Raw genomic sequence first — 18191 nt, 5'->3', positions numbered from 1 at the left:
GCCTCCAACCTCCCCGGCCCTGGCGGAGAGATGTCACACAGGAAAAATGTGCCCCGGGGCTGTGAAAATAAATGACCGCATTTTTGGTAAAATCCCTTCAAAATGTAACAAGGTTTATTAAAAAAAGGAGGCGGTGGAAGGAATCYGTCCGCTAAGCTGCGTTTCCTATTAATGCCGGACACACTTATCCCAGTGCAAACACTGCTCTCCAGATGGCCGCAGCCTGCCYGTCCATCGCCCCAGGGAGCAGCTGGGGGTGCCTGACAGCCCCACGGAGCTCAGCCCAAAATGCAGAAGATAATGGCTTGCATGGGGCTGGCTGGGGACAGCAAACCCTCTCATCCTGTCCGTGCTCTGGGGCAGCGAGCAGAAAGGTAATCCCTAAAGCCCTGGCCAGCTCCAGGGCTGGCTGAAACAGGCACTGAATCAGATCTTAAAACTGGCATGGTCCCTCTGCTTGAACCACTAAATAAGTGGTGCAAGATGGCAGAAGCCTCTCAGCTAATGCTGTGCCCCACCACCGGGCCTGGGGGGAGCAGGACAGCACAGAAATAACCCCCTGCCTCCCTTCACGTGCTGCCTGGTGACCTGTCAGCAAACAACACCAGGGGGTTGAGGGGAAGAAAGGAAAAGTACGATCTGTGCAGGTTGGGGCTGTGGGATTCCTGCAGATGCATCCTGTCCATGGCCCTCTGTGAGTACAACAGGAAAAGGAACCACTGCTCACTCTGAGAGGACCGCAGTCTGGGGCTGGGGACACTCCTGCTGCTGGCACCACTGCTGGCCAGCTCTCGTGGCCATCCAGCCTCTTTACTGGCCCCGGATTGCCAGATAGTTTGGGGACTCCCTGTCCTGCCTCATGCTGGGGACCCACTACTCACCCTGATGCCCACACTAAGCCTGGCATCTTGAGATGCCCAGGTCCAGAGCCACCTGTGGCACCCAGGACAGGCAAAAGGATGCACAGAGCCATTCCCAGCCTGCAAAATCATCTTCAAAGCCATCAAGCCTCCCTGCAAAAATTCTCTATCACTCTGTGCTTGCCAGAAGGATCCACCCCATTGCTGCCCTTGCCYTTTCCCTCCCTGAGGGAGCATGTGCCCTGCCATGGCTCTCTCCTGCACTTCACTCTCCCCAGGTCTGAACTTGGTGCTGGGTTTGGCCATTAAATCTCTGCTAACYGACACACAGATGGTTTGTGTCTCTGGCAAATCCCAGGGTGTGAGGGAGATGTCTCCAGAGCATGGAGTGTCTCCTCTCCTCYGAGTCCCTCCTTCCCCACCTCCAACCCCTGTGATGCTTTATCTCCCCAGCCCTCCAAGCAGACCCCACTTTCTCCCGCACACCCAACTGTGCCCTTGCACAGGGAGAGCATTAATGTAATTAAAAAGGCATGCAGCAGCTCTGGCTTTGTTTTTTCAAGATGGTTGCAGCTTTTTTCCAGCAAGTTGGCAGCAGGATATTAAAATAAACAGAGGGGGATTGATGGGATGCGGTGAGAGGAAGCAGGATCCCACAGCCACTCACACCTTGTCTGTTCCCAGAGAAGCACGTTTCCCAGCAGTTTTTCTAGCCTTGATCTTGCAGCGCGTGGCTCTGAAAGGGGCCAGGCTGCACTGAGGGCCTTTTCCATATCGCTGGCAGCTCCTTCATTTTCAGGTCACTTTACCTCATTCTGCACCCTGACACCACCACTGCTGTTTTGGGTTGTGTCCTGCATCCAGGGCTCTCTCTGCCTCCTGGGGAAGCCACRCTCACCCTGGAAAGTGCTGTCCACCCCAGGGCCTTTCGCAGCCTGTTCCTGACCTCATCTCTCCACCCTTGGGGATGTTGTGGGAAAGCCTCGCAAAGGGTCTGGTTTTGGGCTGCAGATGCTAAATCCCTGCAGAGCAGCATCAGTGCCAGAGCCAGCACTGCTGTGGTGAGAGGTGGCTTTGGGAACAAAGGCTGAGTGTGGGACAAGGTGCAGGTACAGCATGGTACAGCATGGTACAGCATGGTGTGGCACAACACAGCCCCTGCTCTGCGCCTGCTTCCACTGACAGGAAGCCCTGCACCGGATCCTCCCTCCGAGCCCCCACACACCACCTCAGCCCCTCTCTGCTTCCCCTTCCCTCCCTCTCTGCTGAGTCGGCCCCGCTGACTGATTAACRGGGCGCCTTTCCGGAGAGGGATTTTGTTCACACTCTGTCTTTCTCGCTGACTTCCTTCCCTGGCATTGGGCTGGATCACYCTGGCCACRGCCATTGCATGTCCCCAGCTAACCRGCCCAGCTTGTGCTCCGGCCACCACATCTCAGGGTTCTGTGACAACGGCTGCAAGAGAACATGCACAAAGCAAAGCTGGTCCAGGGGAGGCCTGTCTCCCTGCACCTTGCATAGACAGCCGAGCCTACCTGCTCCAGTGCTGTAATTGGGGCAAAAGATAGGCTGGAAGGGAAAAAAGTGTCCTTTCCCCCAGCAAAGCTCCCCTGACCCTGCTATCGCCCCATCTCTACTTTGCTGCTTTCAAAAAAAATTCCCCGTCAAGGAGCATCAGTCCAACAAAGCAGGGCAGGAACTCAAGATCGGACACTTTCTAAAAAAGGAAAATTTTGTTTGCACTGGTTACTATGTGAGCAAAGCTCTGCTCCTGGACAGGCAACAGTAAAATTCTGGTAGCTCACTGGCCAACAGGGACTGGACGGACCTTTCTGATCTGCTGCAAAAGAGAAGCAGTAGAGGGAGGAGAAACCTTGCTATGCTCTTTCTCTCCTCCAGCTTTACAGGCTGGACTGGTCCGAATGAGCAGCATTTGCTGGTGAAACTGCATGTGCCCCACAAGAACTAACCTCAGCATCTCAGGTGCCATTTCCTCCCCTGCTGCAGTTACAATTCCCCACCTGCCCTGTGCTGGTATCACTCACTGCCCTGGTGCTGGAGGACCCGTGGCTGCCCACAGACATGTGGGAAGGCCACGTGCTGGAGGCAGAGCCAGGCCAAATTCCCACCTCCAGGGCTGAAGTTCCCCCATGGAGCCGCTCGTTCTCATGCACGGGGCAAGCATCCAACTGTGGGTTGGAGCGGCAAAGCGCGAGTGTCACGTCACACAAGGAGCAGGCAGCTGGCAGAGCAGCAGGGGAAATYTGAAGTAGGGCTGTCAGCTCCTCCTCTTCCTCCTCCCAGTGCTCTCCAGCAGGGAGGAAGGCTTGTTTTGCAGAGAGGTGAGATATCACACGAGGCTGAGAAATAAACGTCAGGCTCCAGCCAATGTMGGGATGAAACACCAGGTGTCTTCTCTCCAGCCTCACAGAGGGCAGAGTGAGCCCCAAACCACGGTGGGCATTGACACCAAAATGGAGCAGATTCTGCCCAGCAGCCTGTGCCCAAGGACTGCCAGGGCAGGGTGAAAGCTACCCATGCCCACAGTGAGGCTGGGAGGAAAACAAAGATGGAAACCTCTCACGGCTGATAAACTTTAATTAATTGGTTCTTTTTTGGTATCTCATAACCACCTACACTGATGGGTAATAAGGCAAAAATGGGCACAGGCCCTCTGGGCTCCTTCAACCTTTTGCCTTTGAACTGGGAGTCCAAAATGGAAAAGAAACAGAGCGGCTCAAACGCAGGAGCCACTTTCAGGAGAGATGGGCTGTCCTAAGGAGCAAAGTTACCGTGTATCATTCAGTCCTGGTCCCTTGGTGCCTTCAGACAGGGATTTATATCGCAGTATTTCCGAGCCAGCTGCCCTGGGCAGCGATTCACGGCTACACCCAAGGCCTGACCATGTTCTCACCTGTTTTTGGGGCTGTGCTCTGCCCCGGGGACCTGCCACCACGTCATCCCACAGCATCCCAAAGAGGGGTCAGCGAGCGCCCGTCTGGGAGTGTTTATCTGTCTGCCGTTCTCCACTGGCAGGAAGCACTATCTCACCATCGCCCTGCTCGCTCCAGCCCGGTTTCCTGCTCCATCCTGCCAGGTTTACCCTGCTTTTTCCTCCTCCCCTCCCCCTGCCCCACGGCTGTCAGGCCATGTTTGCATTTCTGTCTCCTGCCGTCTTTCCTCTCCCTGCCCGTGCCCCCCCGCGCTCGCTCCCTACTCCATCCTCCCCGAGAGGCTCCGTCCTGAGCCAAAGTTAGCCCGTGTCAGGTAGCCACATGTCCGGCCGGGGGCAGCGGGTCAGCCGGGGCCACCCTGCAGACCTCCTCCAGGATCTCTGCTGTCAGCAGCCTCCCCGGGCCCCAGGGGAGCGCCTGTTTGCTGCCCTCGCTCCGGCGAGGGATGCTCGGCACATCAGAGAGCTGGCTTCCCCTCGGTGGCCGCCGGCCCACCCTTTCTGCAGCGGGCCAGGGCTGCCCAGACGCCGCTTTGTTTGGTCCCCCATTCCCTGGATCGCTCCGCGTTTGTTGGCTGCTTGCTCCTGCCCGGAGAATCCTTTTCCTGCCTTTGAGATAGAGGATGCTCGAGCCATCTGTGTGTTTTATTTCGTTGTAGAAACTAACAGGCCAAGGATTGCTTCCTCTGCCTGACATTTCAGAGGGCAGCTCTGGCTCAGCGGGATGGGCAGGGAGGGGAGGGGGAGCCCAGCGCCTTCAGACAGGAACAGGACCTATTCTGTCCACAGGATTCACTCCCTAAGGGGCAGAAATCCTCAGTCCTGCCCAAATGCCTGCAGGAGTCCTGGGCGGGTGGTCCTGCTTAGCATACATAACCACCGCTCTTCCAGTGGCCCCTATTAACTGCACGGCTAAASCCTTGCAAAACTCAATTAAAATTATCCTCCCACATCTTAAGGACTGTCAGGTTGCTTCTTTTCCTGTTTTAATTTACTTCTTTCAAAATCTTGCCCTGCTCACATTCTCTGCCCCTGCAGGATGTGATTAACGTGGCATAGAAAGAGCAGAGGGATCAGGTGGCTTTAGGGGACTGATACCAGCAATTAACACCGTTCATTACATCTCTAACTTGAAAGGATGTGATAGATTGTCCACAGCTTGTGTGGAACGAGTGTTGGTTCAGGTCCACTACTGGGCATAAGGCATTGCCAGCGTAARTGGATGGCCAGGATGGGCCAGGGACATCACCCCATGGGCTCTGGGGGTCTGGGATCTCTGGGCAAGTGTCTTGGGAAAGGCTTGTACTGCTACCCCCTCCAGTTCACCTATTTGGGATTGCTCAGCAGTTGTCTGAACACTGCAGGATTCAGAGGTTAATTCCACCCTGTTACTACCTAGGTGTAACCCCAGGGGTTTGCTGGGCTGAAGTTCCTCTGGCAGCAGTGGGTACAAACCCRTGGAACACTAAGGAGACATTTTTGGCCACTGAGAAGAAATGGTAGCCCCTCAGTGATGAAGGGGAAATGATGGAATGAAATTACTATCCATTTCTTCTTACACCATACCTGATGGAGTTACGAGGCAGATGATCAAGTACCTCTTCATGCAACTCAGCCTAATTGTGGATTTCACCACTGTGGGGTATCCTCAGAGAGATTCCCAAAGAGAGCAACACTCCCAGAAGGCAAATCACTAGCAGCTCTTCCACTCAGGGATCCAGGTGAGACATCCAGCTCCAGGAATCTCTGAACCACCCATTGCCATAACAGAGGGGATCCCCCTGACCATACCAGGGCATTGTCCCCTTTCCCAGAGCTCCAGCTGCCCATGCTGGGGCTGGTGACAGTCCAGGCAAAGCCAGGACCAGGTCCAGTGACTGGGCAGAGGCTTCCACCCACAGCACCTGTACTGCTGAATGAACATAKGGGAAGGGAAAGGCCTGAGAAACAATGGAGAGACCCTCAAATTCAACATCATCCACTGCAGCTCCAACATGAGCCATTCCAAGAGGCTCAGGTGAACTCTGCCAAAGAAAACTGCAGGTGTGCTCTTGGGGGAAGATGGAGTTCAAGCTACGTGGGGTGTCAGCATTTGACTCTCACTGGGAGATGAGGAGGCAGAGGCAGCTGACCGGGAAGCCAGACAGCCCGAGGGTCAGCACTGAGCACRGAGAGAAAAGGGCAGCAGCATTTGGAAAGAAAAAACCAAGTCACAGGTTWGCTTTTTCCTTGATGTGTGTGGGCTTAATTGCTGGCCTTTGAAGTTTAACTCTTCCCARGACTGTTGGCTTATGGACAGGCTGAGCAGGACACTGAAAAAACCCGATACCCCACTCAGGGCAGATTTCCCAAGTGCAAGCAAAGCCTGGGGTGCCAGACTGACTGTGTTGGGCTTTTTCAGGGGGATGCAAGCTCTGCAGCTGGGCTGGGAGACACTGTACCAAGTGGAAAAGACCTGCTCCTCCATCTTCATGTCCCTRGAGTCTGCATCCAGATGTTTGCTACTCAGCTGTGAACTGAAATCAACTCAGAGCCCTCAAACCAAACAGCTGCCCTGGAGCTGGCAGTGCCTGTTCTCTGCAGCACAACACACCCTCAAGTTGATCTCCAGCTGCGGGGTGCAAGAGCAGCTGATTGATGAACAGGGCAAGTGAGGAAAAAATAGTTTTGCAATTAGATKATTATCTTGGCCTTGGAAAACCTGGATTCAACTCCCCATCTGCTCCAGGCTCCCTGGAAGGCYGTCATGCAGCTCCCTTGTACCTCCATCCCTGCCTCAGCCACAGAGAGCAGTGCAGCAGAAACTGGGCTGCTTTGGCTTGAAAAAAACATACTGGTGCAAGAATGGAGGAATCCTTATTCCTTCTAATCAAAGATAACAGGGAACAAAGAAAATTARTTTAGCTCAGAGTCAATGCAATATGAAAAAGCTACCTTAGATGTGGATGGGTCCAGAAAGTAGGAAGCAAAAGCAAAATGCAGGAAGAATTTAAACTTCCTGATTATCAAAGAGGGGGCTTCAAGCACTGAGTATAATCTAAAAATAATAATAATAAAGCAAAGGTGGTCAGGAGCACAGAGAGAGCTGCTGCCTGGGGAGCACGAGCCCTCCTCCGTGCACACCTGCACGTGCGCACCCGAGCATCGGCACGACCCCGGGCGGGGTGGGCACGAGGGGAGCCAGGAAGATCACAGGCACACGCTCTTCAAAGGAGAATTAGTCATCAGAGGTGGCGGCAGAGGAAGGAAGGCTCAGGTACGAGGTCAGGCACAAGCAGTGAGGGCTGATGGAGGAGTTCTGAGYGCTCGCTGCAGATCTAAGAGCCCTCTGCGCGAGCAGGACGGGAGGTGGGATCCCTGGGGTAAAGGCATCTACAGCACGTAGGAGATAAGRAGTTTCAACCCTCCACTGCACAGCTCTGCTTGGCTTTCTGCCATTCGTGAAAGAAGCCAGAGCTGCCCAAACCCAGAGCCTTCCCTGATGTGGTTAATGAAATCTTACTCTGTTCTCTGCAGAATCCCCAGGAGGGATGGGCTCGAAAGAGCCCAGCAAAGCTCTCCCCCTACATTGGGCTTTGCTGGGCAGCACCTCAGCCCTGGGTCAGTGATTCCATCTGCTCCCCGCTGGAATATCTTTTCAAAGAGACTTGAAGACGCAGGGCTCGGGCCAGCATGAGGAAATCTGGCCCTGTGGGGCTCTCTGGGGCATCGATGGCAAGTTATAGATGCACACGCGCTCAGTTTCTCTTGGCACAGAGCTGTGACCACAAGCCAGGACCCGCTGCAGCAGGAGATGATAATCATCATCTCCGAGAGCCAGAGTGCATTGGGGCACTCACGTCWCTTGAGATTAGCTGGCTGTTTAACATCTGCACAGCTTTCTCTCCCCACCTCCACATAACACCCCTTGTGCAGCTATGAAACTATTTTAACTCCCTTCCAGGGAAGGCTGAGTTGGAAATGTCACACTTTGTATATCATAGCACAATTCCTACACTGAAACGCCCAGCCTCCATGGCGGTATCGGACTCTGGCGCTGTTCAAAGGCCAATAAGCTAAACCTCCTTCTGCTGCTCTATAAAAATAACTTACAACAGGGCAACCAAGTTCCATAAACATGCAGTTACTCTCTGTTAGTACGCAGAGCCTGACTGTTGTTTTCCTGCTCCAAGGTGCTTCCCTTGCCACGCAGCGCAGTGGGATGAGCACGCAAGCGGACGCGATGGGAAGGAAGCGTTTACACATGCTAATGACTTCCAGCCAAGGAGCACAAGTACCAACAGGGAAACGGCGTAAAGGAACAACACAACACTTCCTCGGCTCTCCCTGTTTGGTCACCACAAGGTACTTGATGCTCAGAGCCGTGGGGCGAGGCTGGGGATGGCCTCTCCAGCCCCATCGGAATTCAAGGTGTGGATGAAGGGAAGACGTGTTGGCTTAGTCCACAAAAGCAGGAGRAACCATTTGGTAGTGGGGGCATTTTGGCACCACACTGGACCAAGGGATTGAGGACAGGCACTGGCCCTTTCTCACTGCCAGAAATGTGGGTCTGGAGGCCAGAGTCCTTCCAAGTGCCCTTGTTCATTTCATCATACACATCTCTCTTTATGCCAGAACAGGTTTCCTAAGTTCATGTGGGGTCCTGTTTATTTTTCTTTTTTTTTTTTTTAAATCACTATTGTATTAAGAAGTGTTTTTCTTTTGGCAAAGGTTACGGTGGGGCCAGTGCTGTGCAGAGTCTCCTGCCTTCCATCACCACTAAAACCTCTGAGTTAGAGCTCGGCCCGACCAACGTCGCTTATCTTCAATGAAGGCAGGCTTGGATTTCCCCCTCCATATAAAAAATAGATCCCGGCACTCCCCCACTCCCCCAGTGCATTCTTTGAAATGCCACCCAGGCCTTGTTATTGCTGGGAGGCTGGAAAACCAGGGATTAACTGCCTCAGGCTGCACCAARCTTTATTTGTCTAAGCAGCCAAGGGTGAGGAGCAGCCATAAATATTGTGAAATGCCGAATGTTGTGGAGGGGCAACATTGGGCAACACCAGCACCTTGGCAGGAGGGATTTCATCTTGGGCTGGACACAATCCTGGTGTGACTGATGCCATTGGAAAGGTTCCTGCTTCCCTACAACACAACGGCTTCGAGGAACGTCAGACTCCATCCTCATGGGCTTAATCTGGGTACACCCATGCAGCACTAACAGTGCTGCCTCTGTCGGTCCTTGTAGCACAGGACTAAACAAACATGGTGGGGAAAATCCCACTTCAACATTGTCACCCAAGGGGACACATCCTGGGTCTGAGCCTGCCTGCCCAGACTGGGGCAGTACGGGGTGTGCTGCAACTCCCTTCCCTCGCACACTGCGATGTCACAGCACGGAGAGGAGCAGCGAGAGCAGGATATGCCCTGATCCCATCCCAGCATCAGCAGCACTGCCAGAACCAGCACTTACAGCCCAGGATCTGCCAAGTCTGACAGTTTGGCAACAGCCARCGAGCCCAGTGAGGAGGCATCAGGCCCACTCTGTTAACTAAATTGCTTTTCAAGGCATTGCCAGGTAACTCCTTTTGGAGGCAAGGCCGTTTCTTCCCCTGTGCTTCATCCCAGCACAAGGACCACGCACTGCCTGCCTGGGGGCGCAGGGATCTCCTGGTGTGGATGTGTGCCTGTCCCATGGGAGCATTCCACCCTACAGCTGCTGCCACGCTCAGGGAAATGCCATTAAAGCTCTGCTCTTTGCTTCCCCAGGGTCAGGCCCTGCAGAGTGGGGCAGGGATGATGGCCACTTAGACCCMSTTMCACCCCYCTGGGGACTCTGCTCCAAAGCAGGGTGTGAGTGATGGATTTCTGTGGGCGCTGGATGCCGTCACCTCTGCTGGGTGTGATTTTGCTTGCTGCCATCACTCTGAGCTGGCAGCTTCCAAATCTGACTATAAACCACCATTCGTGCCCAGCCTGCCTGCCTCAGTAAATGTCAAGATTTACTGTCATTCRTGGAAACTACTGACTTGACCTGCACTTATGTCAGTATTTATTTTTTTTAGGTTGCTACATCTAACATCCATCCCAGTGGACACAAGTATTTCAGAAATGGGGAAAACAAGTCACAGATGGAAATCTAAGTGCAGAGCCAAACCTCACTGTCAGCACACACACGTATGTGTCTGTGCAGACATGGACATGCTGCCCAAAACCAATTTTGGAAATTGATGGAGGAATTTCCAGGCTCTGCTATACAGCCCTTTGCTCTTTTGGGGATTAAATAAAACCAGTAAAACTTTTACACATTTCCCTGCTATGTGGAGAGCCCAAGTGCCTCCATAACTCAGAAGGATGATGGAGAACCCCAAAACCCTCCATGGGGCTCCTGGGTCTCMTGAAGGGGCAGACAGACCTTCCTAAAGCTGCAGAGCCACTCCCCAGCTTGGGGCATCTCACTGTGCCCCGCAGGGTCTGCCAAGCCCTGATTTGCCCTGATGGCAGCTGGGATGGAGAACCCACTGCAGGATGGGGAAGGACCCTGAGAGGAAGGGGACAATGACCCAGGGGGAGGCCTGGCTGCCATGGGCATTGTTTGTTGGCTACTGCTGGAGGCTCAGCAAAGCCACAGTGAGCTTGCAAATTCTTTATTAACTCCCCATATGACACAATTACTCTGGGGTCAGATTCTGCAGCCCTTCCTTCTCTCTTTACTCAGACCAAGCTCYACTAAAGTCACTGAGACATTGGCCTAAAGACAACTGAAGTAGCTCAGGATTTGGCCCAGCAATAAAAACTTCCTTCCTTTGTCTCCTGTTCACTCCACATGATCCCCCTATCTCCCAGCCTCCTCCTGGCCTCGTCTCCAGAGGCTGGGGCCGTCAGTTGTTTTGGTGGATGTTGCTCTTTCATTTTATCCTCAGCCAGACCATGCCAGTCCCCTCATGCAGCTAAAAGCTGCTGAGGTGGAGGGAGCTGCAGTGGCCAGTGAGGAAAAGAGGGGAATTGTGGGGTTAAATGGAACCTGGCAGAAGCACAGAATTGATTTTGGGGACATGGATGCRTGCAGGCACTGTGCAGGCTGGCAGCTGGCTCAGCCACCACCTCCCCAATTCCTTCAACGCCTCCTTGAGGATAGGTTGGAGCATCTCCAAAAAWGTCTTTCTCCCCTCTGCTGAGCATAGAGCAAATGCCTTGGGCACTACACCAAACTTTTATGTGAAGGAATGGGTGAGATGACTCCTGCCCAGGAAAGTACTGCAGGAAGTTAACTCATCTCATTGCAATGACACATGCTGGAAAGTGACACCATGAGAAACACATATAACTTTGAACAAATAACTTGCAATACAAATTTTGCTGCTTTTTCAGCCTCAAAATAGCCAGGAGGATGCAAATCCCTGTCATTCCCCAAGGGTACCTCATCGTCAGCATGGCCATCTGAAACGTGCACTGGGGTTTGGAGCAGGAGCTCCTGCTTCCTTCCCATGTCCACCAGCCTGGCACACACCTGTGACACAGACAGAGCTGTGCAGGAACACACAGGGGCTGATACAGCAATTCCCTTTGCACCACTCTCCCTGCCTGTGGTGCTTGATGACAGAAAGAAAACACAAAAGGGATGTGAACTCAGCTGAAGTGAGAAGCATTTGCTCCTGAGGTACCAYTATGGTTTGATSMTCCAAACCTCAGCCCTGCAACTCGYGGATGCTCATGTGGGTGAGCAGGTCAGGCAGTGAACGGCTCAGAGRGAACTGACACAACCCCTGTGAGTTCCTGCTGAGGTTTTACATCTTGCAGCGAGATTTTTAACATTCCTCAGCTAAACCTGAAATGTCAGAAGTGCACTTTGGAGTGTGYAGCTCTAACCACCCCAGGGAGCACAGAACTCGGAGCAGCTGCTCTCAAGGTGCGAGGCACAGCCTTTGCCCGGGTCTGTGGGAGCTCTGTGCCACCCAGCCTGGCTGAGCCAGCTCACTGTGCCCTGCATCCCAACGCAAAACACAGCAATGCCAACCTGGGCATTCCACAGACTGAGAGCACCGTGCCCTGTCCAGTGGCAAGGGCTGCTTTGCTAAGGGCTTGCTCTTGAATAAATACACTCTCACTGTACATTCTGCCCTTTTTAAGTGCATTAATTGCCATGGAAACAATGCTGTTGCTGGCATGGCAGCAGCCTGGTGGCTTCCACAGATGCAAGAAAAAAATCAATGGCATAGGAACTGTGTTTCAGGACCTTTTGTTGTTTTGGGGCTGGTCACCATGGGCACATATGACAGAATGGCTCAGACACTAAGAAGATGCCATCTTCCATGGAGAGAAAGTTGGGGACAACAAAACATGGAGGAACATCTCCTTTGCTGTGTTTACTGCTTGGGCAGTGTGCTCTTGCACGGGAGATGCTCCCAGTACTGAAATGTGTGCTCAACTTGTGGTGCTGGTCATCACTCCCAGCTCCTGCTGGACATCCCAGCCCTGGCTGCCCTTCACATCCTCACTGCCAGCGAGTACAAAGCCTCACTTGGTCTCAGACCTTGGCAAGGTGGCTTTGTTCCATGCCTCCTGTCTGCCCATCCACAGCCCTTTCCACGAGCTCAGATGCCTCAGCAAAAAGAAGGAAAAGCCAATATTACAGAAATATACACATAGCCCATCACTTCTTGGTCTTGCAAGTCGTTTAAGTATCACTGAGGGGGTTTGTACACAGAGCAGCGTAGAAGGAAAGGCTGTGAGTGCCCTTCCTGCCCTGCTCACAGCTGTCCCCGGGAACCCGGAGCAAAGGGCAGCCCTGGCTGTCCCCTCCCAGCCAGGGCAGCGCTGCCCCATTCCCTGCCGTGCCGCCCATCATAAAGGGGTCCCTGAACTGTTATCAGGCAGTGACAGTTTCCGCCATCAGATTCCTCCTGTCCGTCAGGAAAGCTAAATAAGGAACATCGTTCAGGCGGCTGCAGGAAGAGGGGAAATGCAGGGACATCCGGCCCAGCTGCCAATTTTTCCTTTCCCATGAACCACCACTGACCTCCGCCAAGGGAGAACCTGGACACCCAGCCTGGCATCGGCACTGCTCCTCTTKGCTTAACCCTTCCCTGGGGGATGCCCTGGCCCCCGGACCCTGCTGGGCAGGTGGTCTCACTGTGCAGGGTGGTGTGGCCGTGGTGGGACAGTGCCTGGGCGCTGTGTCACTGTCCTGGCACCGCAGACAGAGGCGGGCAGACTCAGTGCATTGGCTGGCATTTACCCAGCCMGCTGGAGCCACAGCCAGGAGAAGCCTTAACCCCTCCACACCTGCACCCGAGTGGGCAACTACACCTCACCGGGAGAGGATAGATCCCAAAACCATCAGTGACCTGCTTCATTGCCTCCCTCTTTGCATGCACCTGCACCAGGGACAGAGTTGAGCTCATTCTTCCACCAATTCCTCTGAAACAGAACTGGKGTTTTCCAGGCTCTGCCAAGAGTCATAACCAGCTCTGGACTGGCTGCTGCAGACMGGTAAAATTTCATCTCCTTTTTCTCTCGCTCACTCCAGAGCTCTGTCCATCACTAACAGGGACCAGGACAGTCTGCAATCCACTCACTCCTTCCTCATGGTCCTTCCTGAACAGCCCATGGGTACTTGCTGGCTTTCACTGCACAGAACCTGAGCAGGGGAGAAGCAGTTGCCTGGCTATTATGTGCTCAGACAATGGGAGAGCACAGCACTTATTCAGAGAATCCCTTGCCTTCCCCCACTACCCTGTCCTCCCTGTTTGCCCAGTCAGAGYCTTTTCCTGACCCCCTCAACCGATCCTCCCTCATTAGCACATGACGTCCGTCCCACGGCACCTCCAGGCTTGGCCGCAAAGGCTGCGCAGGGATCCTCGCCCTGGAAGGAGGGGGCAGCAACAAAAACAATTCACTCGTGGGAGAAGCTGTAAGGTGAAATACAAGTCACTGGCTGAAACCTGTTTCTGCTACCTCAGCAGGGGAACGACTCCAGGAGAGACTCCAAGACTCCCCACTTAATATCCTCAGCTTATAAAACTTGGTGGGAGTTTCAGCACCGGCTGCTGCAGGGCCAGGTTTTCACCCTCCTTCTGCTGAACTTGCACCTAGAGATGGAGCGATTTGCCTGACACAAGGAGCAGCCACGCTGGGCTCCAGGGCTCGTGCCTCCTCGCCGACTTGACCACAGGCCACCTCCGCTTCCACTGTTCTGCCTTAACAATGAGGCACCGCAGATGGGCAATAATGCTGTGCCGAAAGCATTAGATCTATTCTGACCAGAGAGAAAAAGCCCCCCTGGGACCTGGCTAACCCCCTCTTTTAACAACGTGAAACAAGAAACAAAGGTCTGGGATAGCCAGAGGCAATAAAACCCCTGGAATTCATTTAACCAGTCACTAGATGCCAGTGCAGCTGCAGCAGTATTTCTTTTCTTAATGAAGGACAAAAGATAATTCCAGCTCTGGCCCAGGGCAAGGCTCAGCTCTGGTCTCCCCAGCAGAATCTGGCATGCACCAGGATGTCACAATCCCTCCACAGCACCCAGCAGCAGTGGGACATGAACCTGGCTGCTGCCCCTCGCCCAGATGGAGATTTGCAGGAGCTGCAGGGGTAGCTGGGGCAGGTCAAAGCGAAACGCGGCACTGGGCACSTCTGGTTCACGGTCCAGGGTGGCAAAGGGAGCTTTCAGCCTGAACTAACCACACGTGGTTTTTTTCCTTGCAAACCCATGTATTTTTCCACACACAATTCTCTGTGAACCCAGAGAATTCACACTGGCAAGGCCCCATGGAGGTGAGCTGCTCTGCTGCTCAGCAGTGTGCAACAATCCACCAGCCTCCTGCCATGCTCCCAGCCCGAGAATCCACCAGGAGCTGCTTTCTCTGGGTGAGCTGTGATTTTGCAGCCCACAGTCACAATGCCCCGGCCCGTCTCTCCCAGCGGAAGAGCTCTGTGGCTTTAGTCATTCCTCACACGGAAACCACCAACGCTGCTGGCTCCCCACCTTCCATGGGCAGCCCAGCCTGGGGGCTCCGGCCATCCCAGGGCTTTCTGCCTCTCCCTGCACCTGCAGGACCGCCCCATCACCCCCAGCTTATTGCAACTTCCCCCCGCCACTGGTTTAAACACACAGCCCCCCCAAAATGGGAGTGAGGGAGCCTTGCACCCCTTGTACTGGGGCTGTTTCAGACCAGCAGGCTGAATGCAAAGYCGCCCCTGCTGCGCTGTCTGGAGTGGCTGAGGATAAGGTGGGTGAGATGGGTATTACCCCCAGGGTTCACCTCACTCCCCAAAGCTGCTGAGAGCTGGACAAACCTGGGGACCCAGCGAGAGCCCCCTCCTGCTCTGCAACCTCCTGMGTGCAGTGGGTGTCCCCTATGGCTTGGACAAACTGCTCCCTGGCCACAGTCCCCTCCTGCTGCYGTTCCCGTGGGATCCTGCTCTCCCCTTCTCTCTCCAGGAACTGCCTCGGGATGCTGGGAACAGCCTGTTCCCTCCTGGCTGGCCGGGAGCACCTGCCCTTCCCACGCCTGCCCTGGAAACACCGCAGCACCGGGGGGCCAAGGAAACCCTGGGGACAGCGATCCTGCGTGGAGCAAACCCATGGGAGAGAGGCAGCAGAGCGGAATGGGACACACTGCAGAGAGCCCCGTCCACCCTGCCTGCGCTGGCTGGGGACATTGTGCTGCTGGGGGGAGTGTCCCTCTGACCAGACGTCAATTTGAGCTCAGTGATGCCCTGGTGGGTGTTTGTGCAGGCAGTGAGCTCGCGTGCCCAAGACAAATCCCAGAGAGGTAGTTGCAGCCCACTCATCTAAAATCATCCTTAAGCAGTCAGCAGGGCACAAGAGCCATGGCTGTCCCCTCCTGGAAGGCCCTGGGGACCACGGGCTGCATCTCCCCAAACTCCCACTCCTCCTGGAGGCTGGGCCTGATGGGGTGCGCTGAGTGCTCAGTGTTGGATGAAAGGGGGCTGCTGAAACGGCCCGTGTTTATGACTTGCAATAAAGCAACTGCTTCAAATCCCAGCTGCACAGGCAACTGTTGCTGCTGGCACGGTCAGCACGGGGCTGTCCGAGTGCCCGGCCGGGAATTCTGTGAGATCCAAGAGGGGAGCAGGCAGTGGCAGCCAACACAATCGGCTCAGGTCCTACAAAAGCACGGGCCCTTCCCTCACACAACGGGCAAACGCCCTTGGAAGCAGCAAGCCAGCATCCCCAAGGGGATTATTTGGCTGTGGCGTGCTTGGGGGTGCTCTGTGCCCAGAGGATGGTGGCTCGGGGAGCACATGGTCTCATCACCATCCACAAAAAGATTACTGTGAGATGCCAAGATAATCTGGAATGCTGGGGTTGAACCTCTGCCTCTTCCCCTCATCTTGCTGCCTGCACAGGGCAGCTCCCCAGCACCACTCCATCCTGGGAGCACCACGGAGCTGCGATGTGTAAGAGTTTTGTGATGCTGGCCCATTTAAACTGGCACCGTGGTGCCAGAACAGACCTTTCATGATCCTGAGATGATTATTTCATCCTTCACAGGAGGAACAGCYTCACACACGCATCCCTGCTTCCAAGGGAAGCAAATATTTGCACCCCGCTGGGATTATGGTTAATGAGAAATTTGTGGGTCCTTTACRCACTGACAAATTGTCCTCATTGATAGAATGGAAGAAGAGGAAGCAAATCCCTGTGATACCATCCCCCAGTTGAGCTCCACATCGCCTTTCGTCTCTGCAATAATCAGGCAGCACCGGGAGCTTCAAAGCTCCGCTGAGCCCTGCGCCGACGAGGCCACGCAGCTGCGCCGGCCAGAGCCTCCCCGGCACTGCTCCCGCACCTCCAGGACATGAAAGACCCCGGGAGCAGCTACACCGTGCTCTACAAATTGTAACAAGAGAGCTTGGAACATTTGCAGGTCCCGCTGCAATGCCACCAGCAGCAGGTTCCTTTCTGCCCAGCCTCTTAAACATCCCCTGAGCCTGTTGTGTCCTTTGGCCCCATGACACCAGAGCCAACAGCAGCTTTTTGGGCAGAGCAGGTTGAAGTGACACTGCTGGTGATGCTGTTCATGCCACACCTGCAGCTCTCCCGTGAGCTCACTTCAACAATAACAGCAAAAATGCCTCTGGTGATAGCGAGTCACTGAGCAGACACTACAGAAAATTCTATTTATACTCCCAAAATTCATCTCCCCACATTASTAACTTTCTTCCAGTCTTGCTATGATTTGGGCTATAAATGCTTTACTTGTGCAGGAAGGAGCTTCTCTGAAGGTATCTGGTGTGGTGTTCTCTCCCCACTGCCCTGGCAGTGCCTGCCCAGCTCTGCCCGATCTCACGGGCTCTGTTCACTCAAGGGCGTTGCAGCCCCATCCCTGCCAASGTCTTGCATCCATGTGGCCCAAGCCATGGACAGGAGTTTGTCTCTCTGTCCAAGAGACATYTTTCCACAGAAGTGCTATAGGAAGGGAAAGCATTTCCCTGGGATCTGCCTTGGGTGACTTCCCAGGCAGACCAGTGCTGGGAGARGCAGGCTGGACAGCATCGCACGGACCCCCGCCTCCTCGCGCCTTCCTCCCCGGCACACACAAATTAATGACTCTGTGCGTGAAAAGATAAATAAACAGAGCCCGGACTGGCCTCCAGCCTGCCCTCCRGCCAGGCGCGTCCCCGCGCAGGGACATCCCTCCCGCGAGGGTCCCGTGGGGTTTCTCCCGCTCGCAGTGAGACATCAGCGGCACGGGCACGGCGTGAACTCCCCGCGGCCCCGGACCCCGCGGGGACCGAGCAGGATCCTCCCGTCCCGTCCTCTCGCTGCGGGCACACGAACGCCGCCGTCGGGGACACCCAGGCGGGCACCGCGGCGCGTCCTGSCTGGGGATGGGTCGGGCAGCGCCAGTCGGAGATGGGGCACCCAAGGCGGAATGCGCCGGTCCCCGTCGGGGATTGGGGTACCCGGGACCGGGAGCGCGGGTCCCCGCCGGGGAYAGGGAAGCAGCGGGACGGGCAGCGCCAGGGCACAGCACATCCCCGTCCCGGGTGAGAAACGCCACGGCGAGCACTGCGGATCCCTGCGGGGTCTGGGGGACACGCGGGCGGAGGCGCCGAGTCCCGTCCCGTCCCGTCCCCAGCGCGCCCGCAGGTGCGGAGCGGGCGGCAGAACGGGCAGGGCAGCCCGCAGCCCCRGCAGCTCACCTGCCTCCGAGACAATGCCGAGCCAGAGCCAGAGGGGCAGCGTGCAAACTCTCCTCATCTCCGGGGCTGCCGGCAGGTCCGTGCGATGCGGAGCGGTGCGAGCGCCCCGCGCCCGAGCTCTGCTCCCGCCGCGCCCCAGCTGCGGCGACGCGCGGCGGCGGCGGGCGGGGAGCACCGGGGCCGCTTCCTTTTCCTCCGCCCGCCCGGGCCGCCCGCCG

The 18191-nt window shown here is 55.3% G+C and overlaps 1 protein-coding gene across 1 annotated transcript in view; it reads right to left on the bottom strand.

The window, feature by feature from the left end:
• FLT4 (fms related receptor tyrosine kinase 4) overlaps positions 1-18122 on the bottom strand; it is a 52500-nt gene extending 34378 nt beyond the window's left edge. Inside the window, exon 1 of the mRNA XM_057376037.1 lies at positions 17974-18122. Within this exon, the coding sequence (XP_057232020.1) occupies positions 17974-18031 (58 nt within the window). The 5' untranslated portion in view covers positions 18032-18122. The remainder of the gene's footprint in view (positions 1-17973) is intronic.
• Positions 18123-18191: the final 69 nt, after the last annotated feature.

The sequence above is a fragment of the Malurus melanocephalus genome, unplaced genomic scaffold (genome assembly GCF_030028575.1).
Source record: "Malurus melanocephalus ecotype Western Australia unplaced genomic scaffold, MMel_1.1 scaffold_269, whole genome shotgun sequence".
Lineage (NCBI taxonomy): Eukaryota > Metazoa > Chordata > Aves > Passeriformes > Maluridae > Malurus > Malurus melanocephalus.
Note: the sequence above shows the minus strand (reverse complement) of the source record. Positions and strands in the feature narration are given on the sequence as shown.